Source organism: Ylistrum balloti, unplaced genomic scaffold (assembly GCF_031769215.1).
Source record: "Ylistrum balloti isolate Yb309-2 unplaced genomic scaffold, AGI_CSIRO_Ybal_v1 Utg371274, whole genome shotgun sequence".
In the NCBI taxonomy this organism is placed as follows: Eukaryota; Metazoa; Mollusca; class Bivalvia; order Pectinida; family Pectinidae; genus Ylistrum; species Ylistrum balloti.
Window position 1 is genome coordinate 194,116 of NW_026782685.1, and position 18,015 is coordinate 212,130.

Consider the following 18,015-nt stretch of genomic DNA (forward strand, 5'->3'; position numbering starts at 1 on the left):
TATTGACTCCTTTACATATTATTCTAAATTATTGATGGAAGATTTTCTGATTAACTTTCTTTTGATTCAGAGAAAAAATATGTCAAAGCAAAACAACCCAAGCTGTTGGAAAAGGAGTGTGTCTCTGTTTGATAAAGGATGTGATCTCTGGGAACAACTGATCCGAGACAAACATATTTCCTCAGTTAGAACGGAAAAACCAATTCTGTACTAATGATGTTTGCAGGTCACCTTCAATAATTTTACAGTAAAACCTCTAGATAAAAGAACCTCTTCATACTGTCCTATATAAAGACCAACTGTTGTAGCATTTAAGGTACCTGCATTTAAATATGATTGATTCATATATGTAGTTTATTCCATTATTTTGATCTTAAATAGAATTATTTGAAAATTATGAAGAAATTTACAGACAATGAATGATGTATTCTGAAATATAGTAAGATATAGAGACCTAGTATCTGCCAGCTTTCATCATGTATTCTAAAATATAGTAAGATATAGAGACAAAGTATCTGCCAGCTTTCATCATGTATTCTAAAATATTGTGAGATTTGGATATAGAGACAAAGTATCTGCCAGCTTTCATCATGTATTCTAAAATATTGTGAGATTTGGATATAGAGACAAAGTATCTGCCAGCTTTCATCATGTATTCTAAAATATTGTGAGATTTGGATATAGAGACAAAGTATCTGCCAGCTTTCATCATGTATTCTAAAATATTGTGAGATTTGGATATAGAGACAAAGTATCTGTCAGCTTTCATCATGTATTCTAAAATATAGTGAGATATAGAGACAAAGTATCTGTCAGCTTTCATCATGTATTCTAAAATATTGTGAGATTTGGATATAGAGACAAAGTATCTGCCAGCTTTCATCATGTATTCTAAAATATAGTGAGATATAGAGACAAAGTATCTGTCAGCTTTCATCATGTATTCTAAAATATTGTGAGATTTGGATATAGAGACAAAGTATCTGCCAGCTTTCATCATGTATTCTAAAATATAGTGAGATATAGAGACAAAGTATCTGTCAGCTTTCATCATGTATTCTAAAATATTGTGAGATTTGGATATAGAGACAAAGTATCTGCCAGCTTTCATCATGTATTCTAAAATATAGTGAGATATAGAGACAAAGTATCTGTCAGCTTTCATCATGTATTCTAAAATATTGTGAGATTTGGATATAGAGACAAAGTATCTGCCAGCTTTCATCATGTATTCTAAAATATTGTGAGATTTGGATATAGAGACAAAGTATCTGCCAGCTTTCATCATGTATTCTAAAATATAGTGAGATTTGGATATAGAGACAAAGTATCTGCCAGCTTTCATCATGTATTCTAAAATATAGTGAGATATAGAGACAAAGTATCTGCCAGCTTTCATCATGTATTCTAAAATATAGTGATATTTGGATATAGAGACAAAGTATCTGCCAGCTTTCATCATGTATTCTAAAATATAGTGAGATTTGGATATAGAGACAAAGTATCTGTCAGCTTTCATCATGTATTCTAAAATATTGTGAGATTTGGATATAGAGACAAAGTATCTGCCAGCTTTCATCATGTATTCTAAAATATTGTGAGATTTGGATATAGAGACAAAGTATCTGCCAGCTTTCATCATGTATTCTAAAATATTGTGAGATTTGGATATAGAGACAAAGTATCTGCCAGCTTTCATCATGTATTCTAAAATATTGTGAGATTTGGATATAGAGACAAAGTATCTGCCAGCTTTCATCATGTATTCTAAAATATAGTGAGATATAGAGACAAAGTATCTGCCAGCTTTCATCATGTATTCTAAAATATAGTGAGATATAGAGACAAAGTATCTGCCAGCTTTCATCATGTATTCTAAAATATAGTGAGATATAGAGAACAAATATCTGCCAGCTTTCATCATGTATTCTAAAATATTGTGATATTTGGATATAGAGACAAAGTATCTGTCAGCTTTCATCATGTATTCTAAAATATTGTGATATTTGGATATAGAGACAAAGTATCTGCCAGCTTTCATCATGTATTCTGTTGTACTCCAGACAGTATTTTCATGCTCTCACAAACTGTTAGTAACTACAATTAATTCAATTTATTTATAAAAGATATTTGTTTATACATTTAGTTACTAGTATCTAAATTATACCTGGACAGAAACTCTCCATTAGAATATTCATTTGTCTATTTATTTTTTATTTAAAAAAAGTAGTGATTAACTGAAGCTTAAAATATTGTCTGTATGAAGTGTTAAATACATATTCTGTAAGTGAATTTTCAACATAGCTTCATACTTAGTGTTGAGATTTTAGAAAGGAAAAAAAACATAATTCCAGTTTTGCTAGTCCCACTACATTTCTCCATGTGTATAGTTGTTTTTACCAAATGATATTTTGTGAAGACAAAGTCATGCTCAAGTGTTTTTTTTATATGCGGAATAATGTGTATCGTTTATCTATCACAACAGCAAAATGTTGCAGTGATGTTGCAATAATACATTTCTCGTAAATACAATTTATTTATTACGTTTCATTTATTGAAGCAATATTCTTGGACATATGACAGTTGTGTTTTTGCTTAATTAGGGAAGCATGACTTGTTCAATCTCATCATAGATAAACAATGTGAAGGAGACACAAAAAAATAAAATTCTCAAAAAAAATATACAATTTGTAGTTGTTTTTGTGTCACCAGAATGCACAGCACGCATGGATCAGTTTGAAGTAATCACAGATATGTCAGTCACACAGATTTGTTTTTGTTTCATTCAGAGCTAACCAAATCTTTCCAGCTAACAAGGTTACTTTCACTTTTTCAACATAATTTCATATCTCCTTCACTAAGTGATGCTTTCTACCAAATTTGGTTGAAATCTGTCAAAGTTGAATTTTTGACCCTTTTGAGTGCCCCCTAGTGGGGCCGTTTTTGACCCGATTTTTTTTTCATTCGCAAACTTTGTAGACCTTGCCATAAGGACCCTAAATATCAAATATGAACTTAATCTGACTGTTAGTTCATGAGAAGAAGATTTTAAAAGATTTACCTAATTTTACCCCCTTTTCCCCCCTATTGGGGCCACGCCCTTTTTCTTCGCAAACTTGAAGCCGCTTCCCATGGGGATGCTTTGTGCCAAGTTTGGTCAAAATCCATTCAGTAGTTCTTGAGAAGAAGTCAAATATGTGAAAAGTTAACGACGCCTTCGGCTCGGGTGACCTAAAAAAACCATTACAGCAAACTATTTGTATATACCATCATACCTGATATAAAAAAAATTTCGAGTCAACAACATATCCTGACAGTCACACCTAATGACTTGTCTGGTTTTCAAACTAAACAAGAAATCTGAAATAACTGATTGTTTCTATACATTATACACAAAAAAATATTACTTGGATTTTATAAAAAAAAAAAAAAGGTAAGTAATAGCCAATTAAAGGTTACTGACCGACGGCACACATAAATGGAACAAACTGCCAAATATGGCCGCGATACTACTGTCATGGGGCTAAACACTTGATAAATAGTTTGTCTGTAGACATTTGGCTTTTTGATGGTCGGGGTTTCGTTTTGTTTTTCACTATCTTGAATAAATTGACAATTGTCAACTTTCAGTAGAGATATGAAGGTACGGTATGCATAATCTTGTCCTTGATTCAAAATGTAGACAATATTTCCCTGTACCATTAAAATATCTACAATAATCGTTATACTGATCAACACATTTTTCGCATGGGTCATGTTTACCTTTAATCATATCTATTTCAAAATAAGAAGACAATGTTTTGACTTCTTACAATAATCTTTGCATGGAGAGCAAACTTGTTATTCAAACAATCTGTTAAAATTTCAGTCCAGAGAACCAAATTTCAATAAAGTGAAATCCAGATTAAATAGGTTTAAATATAAACAAGAGGCCCATGGGCCTTAATGGTCATCTGACATAAAATACAAGATTTCAAATTTTGAACTTGAGAAGAAGTCAAAAATGTGTTTTCAAGATGGCAGCCATGTTGGATTTGGGACCAACCCAAAATTAACAAACTTTGGTCAGGATCATGTCACGATCATTTCAGGTAAGTGTCAGCATAACGAGACAGGTAGAACTTGAGAAGAAGTTGGAAATGTTTATGACGGACGATGCCAAACAAAAGGCGACCGCAATAGGTCATCAGACCCTTCAGTCAGATTACCTAATAAAAAAGGTGTTACCTTCAAGGCAATAACTAGTTATATTATATATGATTGCCTTTCATAGGAAGAAAGTACTAATGGTTGTACAATTTTACCAGGCTCATATTTCAAATTGTCATGATTTGGACTAGCTCACAGGAATTTCATTTCACACATGTCAATCAATTGGTATCCATGTACATAGAAAAAAAACCAGAAAACTGTTTAATGGGTACTTAATGTCACACTCTCTTTATTAAGCATAAACACAGCAAAATAATTCAGTATATGACACATTTTATTTTAAATTTAAAATGCAAATCATTCTTTATGTTAGTTTTAGTGTTGTTGTCAAGGCAGTAGTCCACTGTAACACCCTGTCATTGAAACATTTCAGTGCAGCTTGTTCTCATTAAGAATTTCATTTCATGAACAGAAAAACTATAACAAACATACATATATATACAGGTAGATAAAGTATATATCAAATACAGATGAGCTTCCATAGACTAGAATAATTATATCTTTACAAATATTAAATTAATTCTGACAATGAACTCCTGTAGTACAGGTTGTTAAATGTTGTAGCTGTATCAATGACCCCATGGAAGTAGAGGTGCTAAACAGGAACTTCTAGTATAACTCCTGTAGTACAGCTTGTTAAATGTTGTAGCTGTATCAATGACCCCATGGAAGTAGAGGTGCTAAACAGGAACTTCCAGTATAACTCCTGTAGTACAGCTTGTTAAATGTTGTAGCTGTATCAATGACCCCATGGAAGTAGAGGTGCTAAACAGGAACTTCCAGTATAACTCCTGTAGTACAGCTTGTTAAATGTTGTAGCTGTATCAATGACCCCATGGAAACAGAGGTGTTAGATAGGAACAACTTCCAGTATAACTCCTGTAGTACAGCTTGTTAAATGTTGTAGCTGTATCAATGACCCCATGGAAGAGTATAACTCCTGTAGTGTTGTAAACAGGAACTTCCAGTATAACTCCTGTAGTACAGCTTGTTAAATGTTGTAGCTGTATCAATGACCCCATGGAAGTAGAGGTGCTAAACAGGAACTTCTAGTATAACTCCTGTAGTACAGCTTGTTAAATGTTGTAGCTGTATCAATGACCCCATGGAAGTAGAGGTGCTAAACAGGAACTTCCAGTATAACTTGTATATACAGGTACTAAAAGTAATAAGTTTTATGTAAGACTCTTAATTTAAGTCTTTCGATTATATAAAATACATTTTTTTTGTTTTATTTCTAACTTGGACTATCATGGTATTTTCATATAAGCAAATATTACATTTGTACTATTACTACATGTAGGTAATGAAATCTGTTACCATGATCATCTGACAGAAGGAAAAATCAAAATGGTGTCTCCTTATCAAACATCTGCTGTTAAAATATCACACAGATACCAAGAGAGATAAATCATCCCGTTATAAAACACTAAATATGACATGCAACAGATCACACAGATACTGAGAGTTAGGATAAATCATCCCATTATAGAACACTAAATATGACATAGAAACACCTTTAATCTTTCATGAATCAGCTGCTCAGTCTTTTGACAAAAACCATGTATCTTATGACAGTGTACGACTCAGCTTAGTCTTTTGACAAAAACCATGTATCTTAAGACAGTGTAACATTGATAATGATATAGAAGTTTACAGAACATACACCAGTGTATGATAACAAGATGAGATCTTGGTGATGATTTGTCACTTCTTATCTCTGACTCAGCAACTGTAGAAATTCAACAACAGTCCTCGTAGGACGACCTACAACAAAGAAAAACATATTATCTAACTCACAGTCAAAGGATTCACACAAATCTAATTTCTTTGTATTCATTTTCTTTAATTAATGGTAAAATATACTAATATTCAATGCAAAATGTTAATGTCTTACAAAAATTGTATAATGTCATTTTTAATGAAATCTCATTAGAGTATTACCACATCAGAATAAGATATAGGTTTGGTGAATGCATGTAGTATCTTCTATCATACACACCTGGTATTATGTCTGGTAATACATCTATCCATATTTCTATTCAGTAAAACTAAATACTTTTCAATCATACTATAATAATCGCACCATATTACTTTTGGGTCAGAATTTGTATGTTTGTGCTTAGTAAAGGATAAATACAGTAACACAATAGTTTATCAAATAATATTGCCTTTAGATGTCTGTGTTTAATATCTACAATGATTCATAAGTCAATGTTACAAACCTGCCATGCCTTTACTAAGGTATGGTACATCAGACTTGTTCATCATAACACCGGCAATGTCTAAATGCATCCACTGTTTGTTAGTGACAAATTCCTGAAATAGATATGAAGGATTGTCATCATGTAACCTAGCTAGTTGATACACTTTAAAATTATGTTTTAAAATCAAACTTGGAATCACAATAATAACGGCAAACATAACATTTTTTCTAAAACTTTGTCCAAGATTAATTCAAATTAATTAAAACATATATACTTAGAAATACAAATCTCAATCTATATTAGTATGAAAAACAAAACCACACAGGTGACTTCAAAACTTCTTCCCTGGTCAATAGTCTACACTTTTCAATTCCAAAGCATTGGGGAGAAGTGACAAGCTCTTGATGAAAAGAAAACCTGAAACACTGCATTATGCTGTTGTTATAAACCAGAAGAAACAGGAAGACAAATAGGTAATAGTTCTTACTCTTAGAAAGGCTGCCGCTGTACAAGAGCCTCCAGATCGACCTCCCGACCCAATGTTGTTAATGTCAGCTAGATCTGATTTGGTCACTTGTTTTGTATAGTGGTTAAACAACGGCATTCTCCACATTCTGTCTCCTGTCGAACTTCCGGCCTAAAAATATTTACATAAACACAGCTATCTCACTACACAATGTAAACATAACATAATAATTATTTCATTCTAAATACTGGTATTATTAAAAAGCAACACAGTGGTGTATTTAAAGGATTACAGTTTTCAAATCAACATTTTTAATTTAACTATAACGTGTCTATAAATGAGCCAATTTCTAAGAAAACAAGAACCTTAACAATATGATATTATGGGGTAGTGTGAACCAAATGTGTTGTAATGTTCTGAAGGAAGGAAGGAAGGATGGACAGACAAATGGATGGATGGATGCTTCAATGGACGGACAGACAGACAGAGAGATCAACAGACACAGACCGACAGACAAATAGACAGACTATGGGTAAAACTACATGCTCTCCTCTTTCTCCCATCCACCTTCAAACACTTTAAAATGTTGACATGTAACATATAGACAGTGGCCTGATAAATTTCCTTTTGATCCACATAACTTCTATCCTAGCCAATAACGGTGACTATTACAGATTGGAATTTATTGTAAAATAGAAAAAAACACAATCATACAGTTTATAATATTATTTGGTGTAAAATATTTCACCATTATGGGTATGAAAGAATCTTCTGTCTTACCTTTTGCAGATACTCCCACATACTGAGAGAGTTTGTGTATACTCCTGTCGCACCAGCACCTAATGCAACATCTATTGCACCTATAAAATATACATGTAAACACTGTAAAGTTGCAAATGTCCGTTTTACAAGATCACACTATGATAATACTTCAAATGTCAGACAGGTCTTCAATAAACAGAGAAAAATCAGGAGTGCTCTTTTCCCTAAGTAACAGTTTTTTTCCCATTAGTGTACCCAACATACAGGTTCAGGTTAAGTTTGCTAGGAAAGTGAGTAATAAGGAGGAAAATTAGACTTTTGGTACTGAAATACAACATTCACTTTACGGGTTTATGAATGCCATAGCAACCTTACCTGTCAGGGTTGCCATGTCCAATATCAGCTCCGGGTTAAAAGTTTCAGCATAACACAAAGCATCGGCTAGAATAAGTCTCCCTTCAGCATCCGTATTATCTACCTGACAAGGAAAAATACATCAGAACATCTGTATTATCTATCTGCCAAGGAAAATACATCAGAACATCTGTATTATCTATCTGCCAAGGAAAATACATCAGAACATCTGTATTATCTATCTGCCAAGGAAAATACATCAGAACATCTGTATTATCTACCTGACAAGGAAAATACATCAGAACATCTGTATCATCTATCTGCCAAGGAAAATACATCAGAACATCTGTATTATCTACCTAACAAGGAAAAATACATCACAACATCTGTATTATCTACCTGACAAGGAAAAATACATCACAACATCTGTATTATCTACCTGACAAGGAAAAATACATCACAACATCTGTATTATCTACCTGACAAGGAAAATACATCAGAACATCTGTATTATCTACCTGACAAGGAAAAATACATCACAACATCTGTATTATCTACATGACAAGGAAAAATACATCACAACATCTGTATTATCTACCTGACAAGGAAAATACATCAGAACATCTGTATTATCTACCTGACAAGGAAAAATACATCACAACATCTGTATTATCTATCTGACAAGGAAAATACATCAGAACATCTGTATTATCTACCTGACAAGGAAAAATACATCACAACATCTGTATTATCTACCTGACAAGGAAAATACATCAGAACATCTGTATTATCTACCTGACAAGGAAAATACATCAGAACATCTGTATTATCTACCTGACAAGGAAAATACATCAGAACATCTGTATTATCTATCTGACAAGGAAAATACATCAGAACATCTGTATTATCTATCTGCCAAGGAAAATACATCAGAACATCTGTATTATCTACCTGACAAGGAAAATACATCAGAACATCTGTATTATCTATCTGCCAAGGAAAATACATCAGAACATCTGTATTATCTATCTGCCAAGGAAAATACATCAGAACATCTGTATTATCTATCTGCCAAGGAAAATACATCAGAACATCTGTATTATCTACCTGACAAGGAAAATACATCAGAACATCTGTATTATCTATCTGCCAAGGAAAATACATCAGAACATCTGTATTATCTACCTGACAAGGAAAATACATCAGAACATCTGTATTATCTACCTGACAAGGAAAATACATCAGGACATCTGTATTATCTACCTGACAAGTAAAAACACATCAGAACATCTGTATTATCTATCTGCCAAGGAAAATACATCAGAACATCTGTATTATCTACCTGACAAGGAAAATACATCAGAACATCTGTATTATCTACCTGACAAGGAAAATACATCAGGACATCTGTATTATCTACCTGACAAGTAAAAACACATCAGAACATCTGTATTATCTACCTGGCAAGGAAAAATACATCAGGACATCTGTATTATCTATCTGCCAAGGAAAATACATCAAAACTTTCATAATGACTATGACTTATCCTATATATCTCTCTCAAAATCTGTTCTGTCTCTGCTTTTGGGACAATGAAAACTGGCCTATGTATGTTTTAACCAGTTTATATAATTGACAGCAATTGAAACTTAAGAATATTTGAAATTATACAATGTTAAAGTAAAAACAAGTAAACCCCAAAGACATGTTGAAATATCTATTTTATAATAAGCAAACATGCTGTAAAAGCCCAACCATATCTATTACTGTTGAATGATATTTCTTTGTTATTAAGTCTTACAAAAACACTAATGTCTGACTTTGAGTCAGTCTGAGCTGTTTCCGAATAGTATCACAATCAAGTAAATCACATGGGTGAATTATAAATTAACACAAACAATATCAAGACTGTTTCCGATGGTGCACTTCACACATACTTGTATTGTTTTACCATTCATGGCTGTTACTACATCACCAGGTTTTGTTGAGCGGCCATCTACCATATTCTCACAGAGTGGAATAAACGCTGTAACCATAGAAACATAATGTACTATATAAATAGAGGTATACCACTCAAAGAGTGGGATAAATGCCGTAACCATAGAAACATAATGTACTGTATAGATACAGGTATACAACTCACAGAGTGGGATAAACACTGTAACCATAGATACATAATGTACTATATAGATACAGGTATACCAGTTTATCGCAGTTGTTAGTACCTACAAAAGACATTGTATTTTACTTAACAATAAATTTAGATGTGGAATACATTTAATTACCCACCATCCTTATTACCAACAAAGTACCTTGAATCGTTTATCTGAATTGAAGAAATTCCCTTTTAATACTTACTTGTAAATTTCAAACTGCAGGAAAAACACTGCTGCAGTTTTGCCAAAAACCATTTTGTTTGCAAAAAGATCACAAGTTATATATTACAACTGACTGGAATCATTTCAGATGTTGTGGTCAATTGTCGTAAGTCACTTTATAGTTTCAAATACTTTGTTGTAGTTTGCAGCAAAAGTGCAAGATTCTGTCATTTATCAGTTTATAACAAAACTTAACAAGAGATCATCACAAAATTTACCATACACAATTTCAGATCAGTTACTGACTAAGATGAAAGTTGTCTCACTCATAAGGAAATAAACTAGCTTTTTTTTCTGGCAATACACTTAAAATTTTTGTCACTGTCATTTGAAATTTAAAATATCCATTATGGAGTTAACATATCACTAAATGTTATATAGCAAACCATTCAAGAGATGATTTCTGATATGAAGAGGAATATCGAGGTTACCAAGAGTTAGAAGTCTTCCTGACATACATACTCACCTTTGACATGAAGAGGAATATCGAGGTTACCAAGAGTTAGAAGTCTTCCTGACATACATACTCACCTTTAACATGAAGAGGAATATTGAGGTTACCAAGAGCTAGTAGTGTTCCAGACACACATGCTGCCCCACCCATATCTGCTCTCATTTTGTCCATGTCTGCCGGTGGCTTCAGAGATATACCACCACTGAAAAAATAAGTGGTTACTGGGTAAATGAAATTGTCTTCTCTGACTCTTAAATTTTGCCTATGAATTTTCCAATGGACTCTTACAGGTTTTTTCACCGTATATTTCTCCAAAAAGCCCATGCCTTGATATAAGCCCCTCCCCCAGCCTTATATACATAAATTGTACATTTACTGTGTAGTTTCAGGAGAAATGCCAACTAATAATATCACTGTCCTGTAATAAGACTGAATCCTTTACTACTGTGTCGGCCTACATGGCTTATAGCAGAATTAATAAGATATATTCATTAATCAGTTGTTCTGTAGTAAATTTACATTTCATGAAAATGAAAATTGGAAATGCACCTTCATTTTATGTTGTTTCCAAGTCAGCAATCAACATAAGTTTTGTAGACCTTTCATTATAATGTTTCTAGGGGAACGAAATTAATGTTATTTTGGATGTTGGAGGAAAACCCAAAGAGGTAACCAATATACCACTGATGGGAAAACAACTCAACAGATGCAATCCTCCATCGCCAGTGTGTCTCAAATCCAGGATCTAGAGAAAATGGTCAAAAGCTCATGTTTGATTGCACACATCAGAATAGACTGTCTTTGCATTAGCGATCAGTTTTTGATGCATTAGTGATCACAGTTTTCGATGCATTAGCGATCACAGTTTTCGATGCATTAGCGAACACAGTTTTCGATGCATTAGCGATCACAGTTTTCGATGCATTAGCGATCGCAGTTTTCGATGCAATAGCGATCACAGTTTTCGATGCATTAGTGATCGCAGTTTTCGATGCAATAGCGATCACAGTTTATGATGCAATAGCGATCACAGTTTTAGATGCATTAGCGATCACAGTTTTAGATGCAATAGCGATCACAGTTTTAGATGCATTAGCGATCGAAGTTTTAGATGCAATAGCAACCACAGTTTACGATGCATTAGTGACCACAGTTTTCGATGAGACAAGCATCAAAAATGATATTACTACTCTCTTTTATTGAAACTGACTTTACTTTATGGTTTTCCTGTTCAATACATACGTGTCAAAAGTAATTCCTTTCCCCACCAAGGCCAGTGGATTCTGGTTGGAGGGATTGTCTCCCTTGTAATCCACCTCAAGGAGGAATGGCTCTTCTACTGATCCTTTGGCCACAGACAGAAATGATCCCATCTTTTGTGATTCAATCCACTTTCTGTCTCTGTAAAACAAAAGATGAGAAAATCTATAGTTACCATCCCAAAGTATGAGGATATCTGCAGGTTCTTAACTTCTGGACAAACACAGACCCTTAAGGATGTATGAGTGTCACATGAGCAGTGGCATAAAAGGAATAGACAACAGATTGTCCAAGGGCCTCTAGGTTACACAGATAAAATAGTGTTCTAGCAAGTACAAGTGGGGACTCAAGTTTACATAGGTAAAATAGTGTCCTACCAAGCACAGGTGGGGACTCAAGTTTACATAGGTAAAATAATGTCCTACCAAGTACAAGTGGGGACTCAACTTTACACAGGTAAAATAGTGTCCTACCAAGCACATGTAAGGACTCAAGTTTACACAGGTAAAATAGTGTCCTACCAAGTACAAGTAGGGACTCAAGTTTACACAGGTAAGTCCTAAAAAGTACAAAAAGGGACTCAAGGTTGTGGAAAACTTTCATCTGAAGCTCACCTGACAGTTACAGAACATCTGTTTGTATTGGTCAGTCTTGTATTGACAAGGTCCACAAAGTGACTTGGGGTCAGTTTATTTGCTGGCATCTCCATTAGGTGTCGAGCAAAGTTCTGGCCATCAGCCAGAATCTTACCTCTTTTCCATTGCTTGATGACTTTGTCTCTATCGTGTATAAAAAGTCATCATTTGTCAATGAAATGCCATATCATTTACTTTAAGTCAATAAATCATTTATTATGGTTTATGATAACAGAGATGTATGTGTTTATATCAAAAACATGAGATTGTATATCACAGTTTTGTTCTATCAAAACATACCTATTGGAGCTATAATCATTAAAGCATTCAAGATTGACATGGGCCTGATGTGATTTCTCAGCCTTTAGTTCCTGATAAACAAACAGTGCAAGATGGCCACCCTCTGCAGCAGCTGTTAAAAAAAAGAAACCATGATAGGTCAACATATAGAATCAGCAGAAAATTGGCTGTTATACTGGTATCTGCAATAATGTTCAATGTGTGATGGCATGTATTCTGAACACATGCATTGTTGTCTGCTGCTATTTAAGAAAGCATTGAGAAGTACATTATTCTATTTCTCTATGCACATCTGCAAAACTGAAGTACAGTTATAACGAGACCCAAACACCTCCTGATGTCTGACAGGTAACTTTTTAATGTGTCTTTTTGATTGCTTCACTCCTCGTATTATCATTTACTCACATTCATATTATAAGTAAAGAATTAATATTAGTGAAAAATTATAATGACCTAAAACCTTGATAAAATAACTCCTGATAAGTTTCTTACCTAAGACATGAATCTATGAAATATATATGAATGAAAAAAGTAGATACCTTCTGCATCCCCACATGGGTCCACTGACACCTCTGTTTCACCGATGTCTTGCAGCTGTCGAACACTTGCTGATCATAAATAAAAGGCAAATTCATGATGCATTCAAACTGTTTAACATCAGTTGATTTTATATCTGTAAATTTACTTGTTTTCCTGGCCAAAAATAAACCACTCAAATATTCTGTTTTAGTAATATGGAAAGCTTATTATAGGCAAAGAATTAGAGATATATCTAAAAGCATTAAACCTGTAATTTTCAAGTTTTGATCCAAGTCATAACCAAGATTTTATTTACTAATGTCTGTTTTCATTTTCTAAAAATATCAGCCACTGACATTCACACATGTTGGAGAAAACTTTTATGTTAAAAATGCAGTTAATCAAAGCAGAGGACAACTAAAAAAAAAATTACCAAGATTTTTGTAATGAAGATAAAGGTTATAACATGTACAAACACATAAAAGAAAATACCAAACATTTTAACCCGTCAATCTGATTTCTTGACATTTTATCAACATTTTTTGTTGGTCTGGAGTCAATGAACACTTCTGATATATAAACGTTGACAGAATGTTGGAATAGTTTGACACACCCCTTCTGCCCCTATAGATACACTACATGTATCAGACAGTTTCTTGCAATAAAACAACTTTCACTTACATGCAACAGCAGCTCGGATTTGGTCCCGTCCCATATCCATTCCCTCCACTTCATCATATGTTGCACTCTTTTTCCCCACACAAGTCACAGCCACACTCGAGTATTCAGGGTCAAGGTCATAAAATATTCTGGTCTGACCCTTCTTCAGGTTTTTTTTCAATCTGGAGATATTTGTTTAAATATAATGTTATTTCATTGTCAGCAGTATACTTAGAATGACGAATTGCCATTTTTATTGCAAGCTAATATTTTCTATTATATATGTAGTTCTGCTTATGAAGACTATCAATATAATATGAATTTTTTATGCAACATTTTTCAAACTGACAGATACAATCAAACATAAATGAAGGCCTAACATACAAATTACAGTCAGGAAACCAACAGTTCTGACTCGCCTTAGAAACTAAACATCATTAACATGTATAGCATAACAAGTACATACAGCTGAAGGTGATGTGTGACTTTCTGTTTCGTTTTATCATCAAAGTTCTGTGTCGCCCTTGTGAAAGATGGTGAGGCATTGTCATTTTCTTCTTCAGGCTCAAACAAACCTAAAACCAGGCCTTTATTCTGGAAAAAAAATTATTCACATATTTTTTTTTATTGATATAATTATATATTGACATGTGTATATGTATAGAATTGTAAGAATGTAGAATTCAATGAAATTGTGGATTCTGGAGCTTGAGGTCATTTCGTCAGTCTGTAAGAAGCTAAAGTCTATCTCATTTTCATAAAGTAATACTAATAAATTCAAGTGGATATCACAAAACGTACACAAGTCAATCAGAAAATTATTCTGAGTTTGAATGCCTTAAAGATAATTTCATTCATATTTTTGGCAGAAAGTGGTAAACAAGATAGTATTACAGATGTAAACAGATGAAACAAGAATTTTGTTTTACAAATAACAAAAGTTAACAGAATTAAAATGTCAAAAAAATCAAGTGCAATCAAATTGAAAACTATTACACTTTCTACTTATGTTTATTTTCAAAAGATTAACTACCTACTTAAAGAGAAAATAGCTTTTTAAAGACAGCAAGGATAGTAACTCAAATTCGATTGCTATGTAACATTACAAAGTGATATATCTGTTGGGCAGTTTCTTATCCCTCCGTATTATATAGCTCTAATTTGTCATATCAAATTTATTTTTTGATAAAATTCTATGCAATCAATACAAATATTTCCTGGAAAATGTCAACATTGATATTCTTGCTTATTTTGCTAGGTCTTGCTCAAGTCAATTTCAAATGAGAAGAGAATGTGTATGGAATAATTATCTCCCTTCCCAGCAAAAGAACCATAACTTCGCCATCAAAAACGGATAACTTTGTTCAATCTCTAGCTACTTTCTTATTCAAACACGGTAAGTGGAATGTGATAAGTAACTTCATATGAAGCAAACACAAATAAAGCAAAACTTTAACAGTAAAACACGTCTGCCTGACAGCCACAACCAGACAACTGTCAGTGATGTAAATACGAAAGTAGAAAGTCTCGACTATTGTGTGATGACAACCATAACGATGCGAGATGTGAAAAGTCTTAGATAGTTTACCCTTGTTGCACTGGTAGTAAAACATGCAGCATTGCAATCTCTTAACCCTCTCCATAACCGCGAAAGCCTATGCTTAGTCCCACGCATGTGTCGCAAAGACGCCGCCATGTTTTTGTCCTTGCATGTACAACTAAAACACGGACCATGAAACCGAACGGAAGGGTACGGAAACTTTAAAAATAACACTTCTACAGCATTCTGAAAACAAAGATTAATCGATGTACAACGCGGTTGAATTTGATGAAACATAATCTGATTAGAAAACTGTATAGTTTTTTTCTTTGTACGATTGAAATAATCGATACAATAATATGTTAGATGATCGAAAGATTTATACATGTAAGCATAATGTACACATATGTTACAAAATAGAGGTAGATTTAATTAATAACTAAAGAAATTTGCCCTACTCCAATTATTATTTTACTATCTATTGGAAACAGGTTAATGCATTCCAAATAAATTTACTCAAACATGTGAACTCTACAGAACTGAGTACTATAAATAGAAATGATAAATTCTCAATACCCCTTGATATGAAGTTATTGCTTGTGACACTGTGGTCCTAGACAACAGGTGGGGTAAGGCGAAGATATCGTCAACCGGATATTTTCAAAATTTCTTTCCCAGTGCGTTGTCTCAGAGACACCACATGTACCGAGGATGGTCGCGGAGAAGGTTTATCCGATTATGAACATATATATATATATCTTCATCACGTGGTCCTCCTCTGAATTCGTGGAAAATTCAAAGCATATCGAATTACTGTGCATATTTTCAAATTTGTACTGAAAAGGTGCGCTATTTATTCACTTGTGTGTCTTTTGTACAAATCTTCGAGATTGCTGGCAGTAGACACTGCTGGTGTACTTTTAATCTCCGAGGTTTGCTGTGACGTGCTGCGTCCCATATTTTAATTTATTCGAACAGTGACAAGGTTAAGAAAATACACATGTACTTTACATATATCTATATATTATGTTTATATTAATAATACATTGTATTGATGTGAATACAGAGGCAGAAATGCCTGCGTTCAATATTATCCTATTAAATCCTATTAAAAATTAAACTGATCTGCTATATGAAAATTACGACGTTCATTTCAATCACTTTGGATTTTCCTCAGTCGATTCCTAGGATTCAAAATGTAGGCCCCTAGCATCACTGATGGTTCCTAGAAGGACGAAACAGCTGCATGATGTAACATTACGGATGGGTCCTAGAAGGACGACATAGGTGTATGATGTAACATTACTGATGGGTCCTAGAAGGACGAAATAGGTGTATGATGTAACATTACTGATGGATGTAACATTCCTGAGAGTAGGACGACATAGGTGTATGATGTAACATTACTGATGGGTCCTAGAAGGACGACATAGGTGTATGATGTAACATTACTGATGGGTCCTAGTAGGACGACATAGGTGTATGATGTAACATTACTGATGGGTCCTAGAAGGACGAAATAGGTGTATGATGTAACATTACTGATGGGTCCTAGAAGGACGACATAGGTGTATGATGTAACATTACTGATGGGTCCTAGTAGGACGACATAGGTGTATGATGTAACATTACTGATGGGTCCTAGAAGGACGACATAGGTGTATGATGTAACATTACTGATGGGTCCTAGAAGGACGAAACAGCTGCATGATGTAACATTACTGATGGGTCCTAGAAGGACGAAATAGGTGTATGATGTAACATTACTGATGGGTCCTAGAAGGACGAAATAGGTGTATGATGCAGTTTAATTCATTGTTTGGTTCTACTGTATCTCATTGTACGTTTGTATTGAAAGGTGCCATTCACTTGTGTGGATTTTGTACAGTCTTTCATATGGTTCAGAAATGAATAAATTTGAATAATAACGACAAATAAGACTGCCAATTGTGTAGGTTGTACTTGCCCAATATTGAATATCAATGTCCGTTTACTTTTTTCTTTCTTTTTATATAAAACCATTTATCAAAATTGTAATAGCTCAGTGGCAGGAGTAATGGAATCAATATACAAATAATAAATTGCATTCAGTAACACCTATCATCGGTGAATGGTCTCCAGGTTAGAGAGACAACCACCGAGACGAAGTTGTCCTTGCCCGTCTTCGGATGGGTCATACATACCTCACACATCCGTACATGTTGGCGAAGATAATCCTCGGTGCATAGGATATGATGAACCATTCACCGTTAAACATTTTTATTGGAC

At 33.8% G+C, this 18,015-nt stretch overlaps 1 protein-coding gene across 1 annotated transcript; it reads right to left on the bottom strand.

Annotated features, from left to right (window-relative positions):
• Nucleotides 1-5,169: 5,169 nt before the first annotated feature.
• LOC132561738 (cytosol aminopeptidase-like) lies at nt 5,170-15,903 on the bottom strand. Its single transcript, XM_060226439.1, has 14 exons — nt 15,796-15,903; nt 14,674-14,801; nt 14,229-14,389; nt 13,568-13,636; nt 13,029-13,140; nt 12,708-12,872; nt 12,076-12,234; nt 10,911-11,035; nt 9,939-10,027; nt 8,023-8,125; nt 7,666-7,745; nt 6,907-7,056; nt 6,438-6,531; nt 5,170-5,979 (listed from the first exon to the last, which is right to left on the bottom strand). Exons 1-14 carry the CDS (start codon nt 15,901-15,903, stop codon nt 5,927-5,929), a joined length of 1,596 nt encoding a protein of 531 aa, XP_060082422.1. The 3' UTR covers nt 5,170-5,926.
• Nucleotides 15,904-18,015: the final 2,112 nt, after the last annotated feature.

Bases quoted from the DNA above. Each gene is read 5' to 3' on its own strand.
- LOC132561738 (XM_060226439.1), bottom strand. From the start codon at position 15,903: ATGGCGGCGTCTTTGCGACACATGCGTGGGACTAAGCATAGGCTTTCG. The intron at 13,141-13,567 runs GTATCTACTTTT...TTTTTTTAACAG, and splicing joins CCCATGTGGGGATGCAGAAG to CTGCTGCAGAGGGTGGCCAT. The intron at 7,057-7,665 runs GTAAGACAGAAG...AAATATTTTTAG, and splicing joins TGTGGGAGTATCTGCAAAAG to GCCGGAAGTTCGACAGGAGA.